General features: G+C 48.8%; 1 protein-coding gene across 1 annotated transcript in view; it reads left to right on the top strand.

The window, feature by feature from the left end:
- The window catches only part of Lck (LCK proto-oncogene, Src family tyrosine kinase), a 23,555-nt gene extending 11,229 nt beyond the window's left edge, over window positions 1-12,326 (top strand). The window contains exons 2-13 of the mRNA XM_021159293.2: window positions 3,740-3,849; window positions 4,236-4,317; window positions 4,488-4,578; window positions 4,823-4,921; window positions 5,199-5,302; window positions 5,508-5,657; window positions 5,938-6,090; window positions 6,225-6,404; window positions 8,705-8,781; window positions 8,859-9,012; window positions 9,093-9,224; window positions 11,671-12,326. Of these exons, the coding sequence (XP_021014952.1) occupies window positions 3,745-3,849; window positions 4,236-4,317; window positions 4,488-4,578; window positions 4,823-4,921; window positions 5,199-5,302; window positions 5,508-5,657; window positions 5,938-6,090; window positions 6,225-6,404; window positions 8,705-8,781; window positions 8,859-9,012; window positions 9,093-9,224; window positions 11,671-11,873 (1,530 nt within the window). The 5' untranslated portion in view covers window positions 3,740-3,744 and the 3' untranslated portion in view covers window positions 11,874-12,326. The remainder of the gene's footprint in view (window positions 1-3,739; window positions 3,850-4,235; window positions 4,318-4,487; window positions 4,579-4,822; window positions 4,922-5,198; window positions 5,303-5,507; window positions 5,658-5,937; window positions 6,091-6,224; window positions 6,405-8,704; window positions 8,782-8,858; window positions 9,013-9,092; window positions 9,225-11,670) is intronic.
- Window positions 12,327-13,007: the final 681 nt, after the last annotated feature.

Below are 13,007 nucleotides of genomic sequence, written 5' to 3'. Positions count from 1 at the left end.
TTGGTTTTTCGAGACAGGGTTTCTCTGTGTAGCCCTGGCTGTCCTGGAACTCACTTTGTAGACCAGGCTGGCCTCGAACTCAGAAATCCGACTGCCTCTGCCTCCCGAGTGCTGGGATTAAAGGCGTGCGCCACCACGCCCGGCTTTTATTATTATTATTATTATTATTATTATTATTACTCGTTTTTGGCAGCAAGGGTTCCTAACCAAGGAGCCATCTCTCCAGCCCCTGAATCACCCTCCTTAACCCCAAACTTATCTCTCTGTTTTCCTTTTCTTTTTTTTTTTTTTTTTTTTTTTTTTTTTTTAACTTGGAAACCCATTTTTAGAATGGAAACATATTTTTTTGTTCCTTTGAGACACACTGCATATCTCATTGGCCTGAAACTCAACATGTAAACCAGGCTAACATAGACCTAGTAGAAATCTGCCTGCATCTGCCTTCCAGTACTGAGAGCTCAGACTAAAGGCATAAATCATCACACCCAGTCTCTCTTGCTTTTTCCCACAGCTTCCAAAAATGTCAGTTCTAAAAGGTACCTTACTGCTCTAAGTACACAGACCATCTTCTGTGGGTACTTCGGTTATAGCTTAACCAACCTGTGTTTTCCTCGGGCCCATGTAAATCACAAACAGGATGCTCACTCACTCCCCACTCTTCTCTGGGAGTTCCTATCACTGCCAGCTGCTTTCTGGTCATAAGATAACTGAGCTGATAAGACAGCAATTGGAGCCATGACAAGTCGGCTTATGGTCTCACTGTCATGGGTTGAAGAAAGAGTGAATGTGTTTGTGTACTCATTCCTCTCTCTCTCTCTCTCTCTCTCTCTCTCTCTCTCTCTCTCTCTCTCTCTCTTTCTTTCTTTTTTTTTGAGACAGGGTTTCTCTGTAGCCCTGGCTGTCCTGGAACTCACTCTGTAGTTCCAGGCTGGCCTCAAACTCAGAAATCCCCCTGCCTCTGCCTCCCGGGTGCTGGGATTTGTGTACTCGTTTCTTGAGTCTCCCCCTCCCCACTCCAAGTTTCTGAGGCAAGGTCTCTTTGTATCCCAACTAATCTTGAAGTCCTGATCCTCCTGTCTCCACTCCAGGGCTGGAACTACTCACATGCAACACACACCAAGTCCAAGTCTATTCAGTGCTGGAGATTTGAAGCTTAGTGTACTTGGCAAAGCACTATCCACTGAGCTTCATCCACCACCGTTCTGAAGAAGTGTCTTGATTTGGCTTATTTCTCCATGGATGTGTATTTTTCTCCCATATCAGTACATTGTTTAAAGTCGAATACCCAAGAGGAAAGCACACTGAAAGTCCCAGGACCCATGAGATGCTCTGACTAGCTCAGATTGTGAGCCTGAAGAGGGTTACTCTCCAGTCTCATTTTCTCACAGTCCCATGCAGGGGTGGGTAAAGCTGCAGGGTACTTTGCAAACTCCCGTAAACTGAGCTAACTAACGTATGTAGGGTGGTGAAAAGGAGTTGACAATCTCAGTGACAGATGACAAGAAGGTTTGGACAAAATCAGGCACGCTAGCATTATCTTACTGTATTATGTTTTCAGGGGTTTCGTTCTTGATCCATTGAGTTTCTGAGAGAGGATGTCATGGAATCCAGGCTGGTCTCGAACTCGCTGTGTAGTGAGGATTGATCTTGAACTTTTGATCCAGCCTCTACCTCCCAAGTGCCAGGACCACAGACCTACCTGCACGACTATGTCTAGAATACAGCTAATATTTGAGCATAAGACCTTCAGATTCTTCAGCTGGGTCTTCTGAATTTTGCTAACCAGATGTCTCCCCTGCTCTCACATCCACTTGGACACAACATAAATTAGCAAGTCTTGTTTTGTTCCACTGCAAATGTGTGGCTCAAGGTGGGCCTCCCCAGGGCTTGCTTTGATCGTCTAAAATAGAAAGTCAAAGCTACGTATGACACTGTGCATCCAGCTACCTAAGATGCTGAGCAGAAAGTCAATTGAACACAAGAGTGCTGGACCAGCCTGGGCAATACATGGAAACCCTGTCTGAAAAATAAACACATAAACAAACAAACAAAACCAGAGGTTAGACCTCTGTAGGTGGGAGAATCTGTGCTTAGTCTCCAGGTCACCCAGTGATGGGTGTTGCAGGCGTCTGAGCAGGTGACACACAGTTTCAATTCTTTTATGTTTGTTTATTTGTTGGTTTGTTTTTTTTTCGAGACAGGGTTTCTCTGTGTGGGCCTGGCCATCTTGGAACTCACTTTGTAGACCAGGCTGGCCTCGAACTCAGAAATCCGCCTGCCTCTGCCTCCCAAGTGCTGGGATTAAAGGTCTGTGCCACCACACCCAGCTTCTTCTTCTTCTTTTTTTTTTTTAAGATTTATTTTTATTTATTTCATGTATGTGAGTACACTGTCACTGTCTTCAGACACACTAGAAGAAGACATCAGATCCCTGGTACAGATGGTTATGAGCCACCATGTGGTTGCTGGGAATTGAACTCAGGACCTCTGGAAGAGCAGTCAGTGTTCTTTTTGTTTGTTTGTTTGGTTGGTTTTTTTTTTCGAGACAGGGTTTCTCTGTGTAGCCGTGTGTGTGGGGTAGCCCTGTGTGTGTGTGTGTGTGTGTGTGTGTGTGTGTGTGTGTGGTATGTTGCAAAATAGATTAAACAACTGAGAGATGGAATAGGCCTTCTTGACATCAAAAACATGATCGAGAACCCCTTTATTAAGCCTAACACTCAGAGACAGGCACATCTCTGCAAGCTTGAGGCCAGCCTGGTCTACAGAATGAATTTCAGGTCTCAAGGCCAGCTTGGTCTACAAAGTGAGTTTCAGATCTCAAGGCCAGCCAAGACTATGCAGTAAGACCTTAGCTAAAATAAAGAAAAGAAAAGAAAAGAAAAGAAAAGAAAAGAAAAGAAAAGAAAAGAAAAGAAAAGTTAATCTTCGCTTGGCAAACCGATAATTGAGGACCAGTGCTCAGGAAGGAGGCACACGGGAGTTCCAGAGGCTTCAGAGGGAGCCTTGCTCTGACCTGGTTAGAGCACCTCTACTTCACTGGCTGTGTCTATGAGGTTCTGCTTGATTTCATTTGACAAAAAGTTTCCACAGCTAAACCAGGCAAGTGAGCCGAAGTAGTCACAGCCACCCGGGCTGCGCCAACAGGTTTCTCTCTGCTGCTGAGAAGCAAAGGCATGTTTGAAGAAACCCTCTGAAGGAGACTGTGGTTGAGTGTGGGGGTAGGGGTGCTGGGGTTGGGCTGAGGCTGAGGGTTGACTCTAAGGAGCTGGAACCTCTCAGCTTCGGTGGCTAGGCAGGGGAGTCGTAATGAAGAGGGACAGGTACCCTCCTTGGTGGAGGAGGCTGGAATGAAACTCTAGGTTTCCCCCAGAACTTGACAAAGTGTGTGTGATGTCTCCCAGGTAGTCCCCCCCAAAGGAGGAGGCTAGCAGAGCTGGGGAGGCAGGAAGTGGGTAACTAGACTAACAAAGATGCCTGTGGCGGTTTGCCCATCCCAGGTGGGAGGGTGGGACTAGCCTTGGGCCTGGGCCTCCTGTGAGCTTGTTGCTTGAGGGCTCAGAGTGAACCCAGTCAGAAGCTTGAATCCCACCTTTCAGTGCTTCTGTCTGCGGCCAATGGGGGCCTCTGAGCTGACAATCTCAGGTACTTCTTGTGACTTCCAGAGCAGGGCTCTAGGATGTCTGATGTTGGGGCGAGTGGCTTAGGGGCAGCTCCTTCAGGCCTCTCTACATTCCTTCAGGGATCATGGGCTGTGTCTGCAGCTCAAATCCTGAAGATGACTGGATGGAGAACATTGACGTGTGTGAAAACTGCCACTATCCCATAGTCCCGCTGGACAGCAAGACCTTGGTAAGAGGAAGATGGGATTAGTGAAGGGTTGGTGAAGGGATGGGGGCAGGGGAAGATAGGATTTGGTGGAGGAATGGGGGCAGAGGACATAAGATTGGTGAAGGGATGGCATAGGGTTGAAGGTTATGTATCCAGGAGAAAAAACTAAGTGGACCATAACTAAAGGCTCTGGAAAATAGCAGCACTCCTATCTTTCCTAGCATACATCACAGAAGAGGCCCAGCTAGAGGAAGGGACCTTCCTAATGTACACATAGTTGGTGAATTCAGAGACAAGGTTCAACCAGGCTGGAGAAACGGAAAGAAGAGTAGAGGAGAGGGGAGCAGGGGAGCTAGGGTCAGATCCTGTCTTTTTCTTTGACCCTAGCCTCATTTCCTACCCTGCAGTTGCCCATCCGGAATGGCTCTGAAGTGCGGGACCCACTGGTCACCTATGAGGGATCTCTCCCACCAGCCTCCCCGCTGCAAGGTGACTTCATCCAGCAGCCTGTGAAACATGATACGGCCTGGGGATGTTTGGTTGTTCGTGTCCATACTGTCTTCATCTTCTCTCCACCTTGTCTGCATCCTGTGCCTCTAGAATTCCACTGTTCCTGTCAGCCCCAGGCTGGCTTTTCTTGACTCTTCTTATCTTTACAGACAACCTGGTTATCGCCCTGCACAGCTATGAGCCCTCCCATGATGGAGACTTGGGCTTTGAGAAGGGTGAACAGCTCCGAATCCTGGAGCAGTGAGTATACTTCTAACCCACCTTGTCTGGTGTGTGGTGTGTGTGTGTGTGTGTGTATGTGTGTGTGTGTCCTCAGCCCTCCTGCACCCCTTACAGGCTCTGGCCTCAGCTGAGGGGTTTTGGAATGAGGTAGAAATAAATCTCCAGGGTGCTTGATCCAGGGGAGTAATTATCTGGCTTAATTGGGGACTCTGAGGGGTCTCCAGTGGCTATGTACACCATGATGATGGTCTCTGTGGTGCAGGAGCGGTGAGTGGTGGAAGGCTCAGTCCCTGACGACTGGCCAAGAAGGCTTCATTCCCTTCAACTTCGTGGCGAAAGCAAACAGCCTGGAGCCTGAACCGTGAGCAGGAGACCTCCGTGGGAATGGGGGTCACATCCAAGGATCTCAGAACAGGGCGCGGTCCGGGGAGTAGGGGATGTTTGGCTGGGATGGAGGAAGAATTGGACAAAGGTGGCACAGGCTTTTAAACCCAGCATTCGGGAGGGAGGGGCAGGCAGATCTCTGAGTTTAAGGCCAGTCTGGTGTACAGAGGGAGTTCCAGGACAGCTAGGGCCGCACAAAAAAAAAAAAAAAAAAATCGATCAACAGTCGACGGTCTTGCTTCTGTCTTATATAGTTGGTTCTTCAAGAATCTGAGCCGTAAGGACGCCGAGCGGCAGCTTTTGGCGCCCGGGAACACGCATGGATCCTTCCTGATCCGGGAAAGCGAAAGCACTGCGGGTGAGAGGGCTTGGTGGGCGGAGCCCGGTGTGGGCGTGGCTGTGAAGTGAGGGCGGGCGCCTCCGGGCGAGAAGGGGGAGGGGGCGGGGAGCTGTAGGAAACGGGGGCGGTGACCACCTGATTTATGGAAGGCCATCCGCCACATTTTCTTTTCCCTCTTCAACTTCTCTTCTCTTCCCTCCTCCCATCTCCAACCTTTCTTCAGGATCCTTTTCCCTGTCGGTCAGAGACTTCGACCAGAACCAGGGAGAAGTGGTGAAACATTACAAGATCCGTAACCTAGACAACGGTGGCTTCTACATCTCCCCTCGTATCACTTTTCCCGGACTGCACGATCTAGTCCGCCATTACACCAGTGAGCTCCGGCGGCATGCGTTCACCTGTGCCCATCCTAGCAGCCTCTCTCCCCCGCACCCAGTCCTTCTTAGGGACCCTCCAAACGTCTATCATTCCCCTTCAGTGGATGAGGGGTATAGAACCTGACCCTAGACCCTGCCGGCTAATGTTGAATGACCCACGTTTTCCCTCCCATGCCAGTCTGTTTCCCCTGCGAGGAAAGTGGAGAGAGGGTAGGGGCTGGAGGGAGCATCCAAGGTCTCTAGTGACCGCCTTTCCCTTCTCCTTTGTCCATGCAGACGCCTCTGATGGGCTGTGCACAAAGTTGAGCCGTCCTTGCCAGACCCAGAAGCCCCAGAAACCATGGTGGGAGGACGAATGGGAAGTTCCCAGGGAAACACTGAAGTTGGTGGAGCGGCTGGGAGCTGGCCAGTTCGGGGAAGTGTGGATGGGTGAGTGTGGCCCTCGGGACTGATTGGAAAGAGGAGAGGGAATGTGAGCTTCCTCTCACACTGGCCTATTCAGGATGGCTGCCTAGTTCGTCAGGATCTTGACCTCTGTAACTTCTCCACCCGTACCCCATCAGGGTACTACAACGGGCACACGAAGGTGGCGGTGAAGAGTCTGAAGCAAGGGAGCATGTCCCCCGACGCCTTCCTGGCTGAGGCTAACCTCATGAAGCAGCTGCAGCACCCGCGGCTAGTCCGGCTTTATGCAGTGGTCACCCAGGAACCCATCTACATCATCACGGAATACATGGAGAACGGTGGGTGCCCTGCTATGTCTAGCCGCTTGAGGGCGCTATTGTGGTCCCACTACCCTTTGGACCCAGGGAAGGAAGGTGCTTTTACAACTCTGACCTTCTAAAGACTCTTTTCTGGGTCCCTAAACTTTGGAAGAACGTTCCATCTGAGTCCCTGATCTGCAGTTTCTGTCCCTTTCTTCCAATGCGCACCTGGGTTTCAGAATGCTTGACCGAAGAAATGGTGTATGGTGCCTGAAGAGATCAGAAAGGCGTGTGGGATACCCTGGAGTTACAGCTGTGAGCTACTAGGGATCAAACGCGGGTCCTCTGGAAGAGCAGCCAGTGCCCTAAAACGCTGAGCTATCTTTCTAGCATGTTTGTTAAGGATCCAAGAGTCTGACTGCCTGGATAGAGTTGAGGCTTTATAATTGTATAGCTTTGGGCTGATCCCATCACAGCTTTCTGCTCCAAATAGTTCTTTTTCATCTGTAAAATAGTGGGTTTAGGGCCAGCAAGATGGCTCAGCAGGTAAAGGTGCTTGCTGACAAGCCTGATGAGCAGGAGTTCAATGCCTGGAATCCACAGGAGGGAGGGAAAGAGCTGGCTCTTGTCCTCTGGTCTCCATACGTGTGTAATGGCTCATGCATGTGCTGCCCCCTATGAATAAATTCATGTAATTAAAGCATAGTGGCACTAGTGGAAGAGCTGCATCTCTACATGGTTGCTATGGGGATGGAAGAGCAGTTCCTGTCCAGCCTTGCTTTTATGCGGGTTAGATTGTTTGGAGTGCAAATCTTCCAGGAAGGGAAACAACCCATTCATTGGTTAATGATACCTGGAAAGGGCAAATAGGCTTTCTTTTTGGTAGTTTCTTTTTTTCTTTTCGAGACAGGGTTTCTTCGTGTAGCCCTGGCTGTCCTGGAACTCACTCTGTAGACCAGGCTGGCCCTGAAGTCAGAAATCCACCCACCTCTGCCTCCTGAGTGCTAGGATCAGAGGTGTTTGCCATCATAACCAGCCGAAACCTGATTTTGATAATGGACACTGAGAAAAGCAGTTTGTGACCTAGGGATTTTCCCAAATACCCCAGGAGTGTAGACAGCGAAGGTATTTTCCTCTCTCTCTCTCTCTCTCTCTCTCTCTCTCTCTCTCTCTCTCTCTCTTTCTTTCTTCCGTCTTTCTTTCTTTTTTTGGCTCGGCTTTTCAAGACAGGGTTTCTCTGTGTCCCCTGCCTCCCTAGCACAGGGATTAAAGGCATGTGCCACCACCACCAGGCATTTTTTTTTTTTTTTAACACAAGGTTTCTCTGTATAGTCTTCTCTGCTCTAGAACTCACTCTGTAGACCAGGCTGTCTTTGAACTCACAGAGATCCCTCCATCTCTGCCTCCCACCTCCTGCCTCCCTAGGGATTAAAGCTGTGCATCACCACTCCCTGGCCTCTTTTTGTTGTTATTGTTTTTTGTGGGTTTTTTGTTTTTGTTTTGAGATAGGGTTTCTCTGTGTAGCTCTGACTCTCCTGGTCCCGAACTCCAAGATCTGCCTACCTCTGCCTCCAAAGTGCTGGGATTAAAATTGTGTGTCACAGTTGCTCTGCTAATTAGCTGAAGGAATTCATGACAGCTGGTAGGAACAGTGTAGAAGAGTGGTCCAGCTGGACAGGAAAAGGAAAGGAGAAACTTGTAGAAGACAAGAAATGAAGCAAAGAGACTTTGAAGGAAGAGTCTAGCTATCTGTGTGGAGAATCCAACAATAGTCTGTGATAGAGAAAGACAGGTCTATGGGAAGAAGACACAGGCATGAAGCATGTCAGCTTTGGCTGCTGTGGAGATGGGGCTCTGTCTTAACTAGAGGCAAGAAGCCTCTGGATCCTCTGCTCATATCCCAACCTAGCCCTCTGGAAAAGGCCATCCCATATGCTGAGCATCTCCTCCTTGTGCACAGCATCCCCCCTTATGCACAGCATCCCTCCTTGTGCACAGCATCCCTCCTTGTGCACAGCATCCCCCTCTTGTGCACAGCATCTCCCCCTTGTGCACAGCATCCCCACCTTGCACAAGCATCATCCCCCCCCTTGTGCACAGCATCCCCCCTTATGCACAGCATCCCCCTCTTGTGCATAGCATCCCCACCTTGCACAAGCATTCTCTCCCCTTGCTCACAGCATCCCCCCCTTCCACCCCCAAGCTCACACTCTTTTTTCTCAGTCCTCATTCTTCCTTGCCATGGTCAGGCACTGCTTCCAGATCCTAGGTGGATCTGGAAGGGTCTACAGGCTTCCTCCTGGGCAATTTAAGTCAACAACTCTTGCTTTTGCTCATAGGGAGCCTAGTAGATTTTCTCAAGACTCCCTCGGGCATCAAGTTGAATGTCAACAAACTTTTGGACATGGCAGCCCAGGTAAGGAGCCAGGCAAAGGGCTGGGTATGGCTGCAGATCAGTGGGGTAAGAACTGGTGACCTATTCCTGGCCTGCAGATTGCAGAGGGCATGGCGTTCATCGAAGAGCAGAATTACATCCATCGGGACCTGCGCGCCGCCAACATCCTGGTGTCTGACACTCTGAGCTGCAAGATTGCAGACTTTGGCCTGGCGCGCCTCATTGAGGACAATGAGTACACGGCCCGGGAGGGTAGGTGTGGGATAGAGAGGAGGTTCATGGCCAGCAGGAGAGCAAGCACACACAGGCGGACTAACTTTGCTTCTCTCTAGGGGCCAAATTTCCCATTAAGTGGACAGCACCAGAAGCCATTAACTATGGGACCTTCACCATCAAGTCAGACGTGTGGTCCTTTGGGATCCTGCTTACAGAGATTGTCACCCACGGTCGAATCCCTTACCCAGGTGAGCTTTCCTTAAGACAAGCAACTCTAAATCTTCAAGGAAGGGGAGCCAAACCATACCTTCCTGCTCACCTCTACCCAGGCTCAGACTCTGAAACCTCGAGTTACCTCTCTCCCATCCATTTGGGCTTGTGACTCCGAAATCTTCTGTTAGATGCTTCATTCCATCTCTGCCTCTGAGTGCCCACTTCCCAAAATTCCAGTTCTTCCTTGCTTGGTTATAGCAGAGGCTACCTAGTATGTCAGAAGTGGACAGGAGGTACAACCTTCCTCTCTCTCTCTCTCTCTCTCTCTCTCTCTCTCTGTGTGTGTGTGTGTGTGTGTGTGTGTGTGTTTGAGACAAGGTTTCTCTGTTTGGCCCTGGCTATCCAGGAACTCACCATGTAGACCAGGCTGGCCTTAAAACTCAGAGATCCATTTTGTCTCTGCCTCCAAAATGCTGGGACTAAAAGTGTGCCACCACTGCCTGACCTCCAGTTTCTTCATAGGAGATCAGAATAGTGCTTAGGCCACACTAAGTCATTACTAGTCATTACTCTGGGAATGTCATGTTGCCCTCTGAGCTTCAGTTTCCCCACACGTAGAACAAGAGACTTTGTGAAACACTTTGACCGAGCTGCTTAGTAAGCACTGATCTTTCCTACTGAGATGTCACAGCTAAAGAGAGAAGCCATGTAGATCCCTCCTTCTAGGAAAGGTCCTTACCCCGTGTTCAACCATGATAGGTAGGATTTTATTGAATGTCTGTTTTTTAGCCATTAGGTTTTTTTTTTTTGGAGACAATGTCTTACGTAGCCTAAGCTAACCTCTAACACTCTATGAATCTGAAGATGTCCCCTGAGCTCCCAATACTCCTGCTTCTGCCTCACTGGGAGGTGCTTGTATTACATAGCATGTGCCTATGTACCTGGGGATCAAACCCAGGTCCTGTGCATGCAAGGTAAGTGCGCTGCCCCTGAGCCATGCTCTAAGCCTGGGGGTGGGATTTTTCTAGAAGGAATTTGATAACCTCTGTGGGAAGAAAACGCCACAGAAAAGAGTAGGAGGTTATAGAGTTCAGAGGTCAGATTGGCAGAAACTTCCCACAGGCCCAAGGCAATAGGCACTTTAAATTTGATGTAAAGGCACTTTGAATCTCACAGTTAGAGGCTAGAAGAGTTCCCAGCTCTGGGCTTGTTCTATCTCACAGCCCAGTATTCATCTCCTAGGCCCAAAAGCTAGAGATACCTCAACACTGCCCTGGCTGTGGGCTCTCATCCCATCCTGAGCCCTGACTACCCCATCATTGCCATCAAATACGAACAACCCCAGGTACACCTTATAAAAGAACACCCCCTAGTCAGGCACCTCTTATATATGATTCTTTTAGTCCTCGTTAAAACTCGGTGATTCACTCTATGCCAGAAGAGGAAGCCGAGGAGGTGACCCAGTCAAGGTCCTGCGGCTGGCATGTATGTTATTGAGTGTGTCGGCACTATAGTCGTGGGCCTGACATTCATTCAGCAGGAAATGCTAGTGTGCCTTACCTTAATGAAGACTAGCATCAGGTTGGATTGGTAGTTCCATATTCTGAACCTTACCTGTGTTGGTCAGCATTCCATTACTGAAAACAAAAACAACCAAAGACTCCCGAGACATTTTCAGGTGACCCAAGCTTGGGTGACTTGCTGAGTAAGCCTGATGACCCAAGTTCAATCCCCGGTATTCCTGGAAGGGTAGAAGAAGAAAACCTGCATTCATTCATTCATTCATTCATTCATCTATTTTTGATTTTTTGGAGACAGGGTTTCTCTGTATAGTCCTTGGCTCTCTTGGAACTCACTTTGTAGACCAGGATGTCCTTGAACTCCCAGAGATCTGATTGCCTCTGCCTCCTGAGTATTGAGATTAAAGGCAGGGTGGCCTGGCTGAGATCCCATACTTAAAAATTGTTGTCTGAGGGGGATGGGGAGACTGGAGAGATGACTTAGTAGCTAAGAGCACTGGCTGCTCTTCCAGAGGACCTGGGTTCAGGTCTCAGCACCCATAAAGCAGATTACAGCTGTCTGTAATTCCAGTTCCAGAGAATTTAGTGCCCTCTTCTGGCCTCCTTGAGCACTGCACACATGCGATATGTGTACATGGAAAACACACTTACAGAAATAAAATTTTAAGCTGAAAATGGTGGCACACACCTTTAATCCCAGAAACACATGAATCTGAGTTTGAGACCAGCTTGATTTACAGAGTTCCAGGACAGCCAGGGATATAGAGAGAAACCCTGTCTTGAAAAACAAAAAACAAGAAACAAAAAAAAAAAGAAAGAAAGAGAGAAAGAAGATAGATAGATAGATAGATAGATAAAATAGATAGGAAAGAAAGAGAACTGGAGTCAGTTTAGCATCAGCCTTGCTTTTGAGTTTCCAAAGATTAAAGTCTTGATGTTTTTTCTTCCATCAACGTTCCAGGAATGACCAACCCTGAAGTCATTCAGAACCTGGAGAGAGGCTACCGAATGGTGCGACCGGACAACTGTCCGGAAGAGCTGTACCACCTCATGATGCTGTGCTGGAAGGAGCGCCCAGAGGACCGGCCCACGTTTGACTACCTTCGGAGCGTTCTGGATGACTTCTTCACAGCCACAGAGGGCCAGTACCAGCCCCAGCCTTGACAGGCCTTTTGGTCCCAAGATCCTCCCAACCACTGTGCCCTGGCTAGGGCAGATGGAATTCTTGTGGCATATCTGTGTGGCCTGTGCACCCATGGACTCTGACTCTGTACATGAAACCTGTGTGTGTGCCACACTTAATGCAGTTTCTGTCTTGTACACACATCTGTAGGTATATGGGTTCTACACATGTGTCTTATACCTGTGGAGCATGTGAGTCTAAGCCTTGAATACCTCCTAAGATGTCTCTTCCTATACTGTTCCATTTCCTGAAGCCATAGAGAGGAGAAGGCCTGGGATTGATGAGTGTCTCTGTCTACCACTGCCTTTCAGAGGGCCTCCAGGAAGGCAGGCCCTCCTTGTGGGCTGCCATCCAATCTCATGTCTCTGTGTGTTCTGCCCTGGTGCCTAGCACACACCAGGAGCTCAATAAAAGTCTGTTGAATTAAGGTTGTATATTTTTCTACTGCATACTTTATTTCTTTATGGCAAATAGTGTGGGGGGTCAGATGATGGAGACTGGGGTTACTGTTGGATCACCCACACTAGATTCTCCTGTTCTGAGTTGCCACTATCACTACAGGATATTCTACCTATAATCTAAGTGTATCTCTCCACTGAACATGGAATGAGCCATTATCATGTAAAACATATGGTGTGAAGCCCTGCTGATTGAGAGTCAATTCACCTGAGTCACAAGTGCTGGGGTCTCTGGGGAGTTATCACTCAAACCATGTCGTATACCATCTCAGTTAAACAAGACTAGTTTGAGCCGGGCGATGGTGCCGCACACCTTTAATTCCAGCACTTGGGAGGCAGAGACAGGCAGATTTCTGAGTACCAGGCCAGCCTGGTCTACAAAGTGAGTTCCAGGATAGCCAGGGCAAAACAGAGAAACCCTGTCTCAAAAAGGGCATCAGATCTCATTATGGATGGTTGTGAGCCACCATGTGGTTGCTGGGATTTGAACTCTGGACTTTCAGAAGAGCAGTCAGGTGCTCTTACCCACTGAGCCATCTCGCCAGCCCTGTAGATTTATTTTTATATCTGTAAATGTTTTGCCTGCAAGTCTGTATGTGATTACCATGTGTGTGTCTAGTGCCCTTGGAAGCAGATGTTGGAAATGGAGTTAGGGAT

The sequence above is a fragment of the Mus caroli genome, chromosome 4, assembly GCF_900094665.2.
Source record: "Mus caroli chromosome 4, CAROLI_EIJ_v1.1, whole genome shotgun sequence".
NCBI classification, from domain to species: Eukaryota; Metazoa; Chordata; class Mammalia; order Rodentia; family Muridae; genus Mus; species Mus caroli.
The sequence above is the reverse complement of the archived record's forward strand: the minus strand, read 5'-3'. Positions and strand labels throughout refer to the sequence as shown.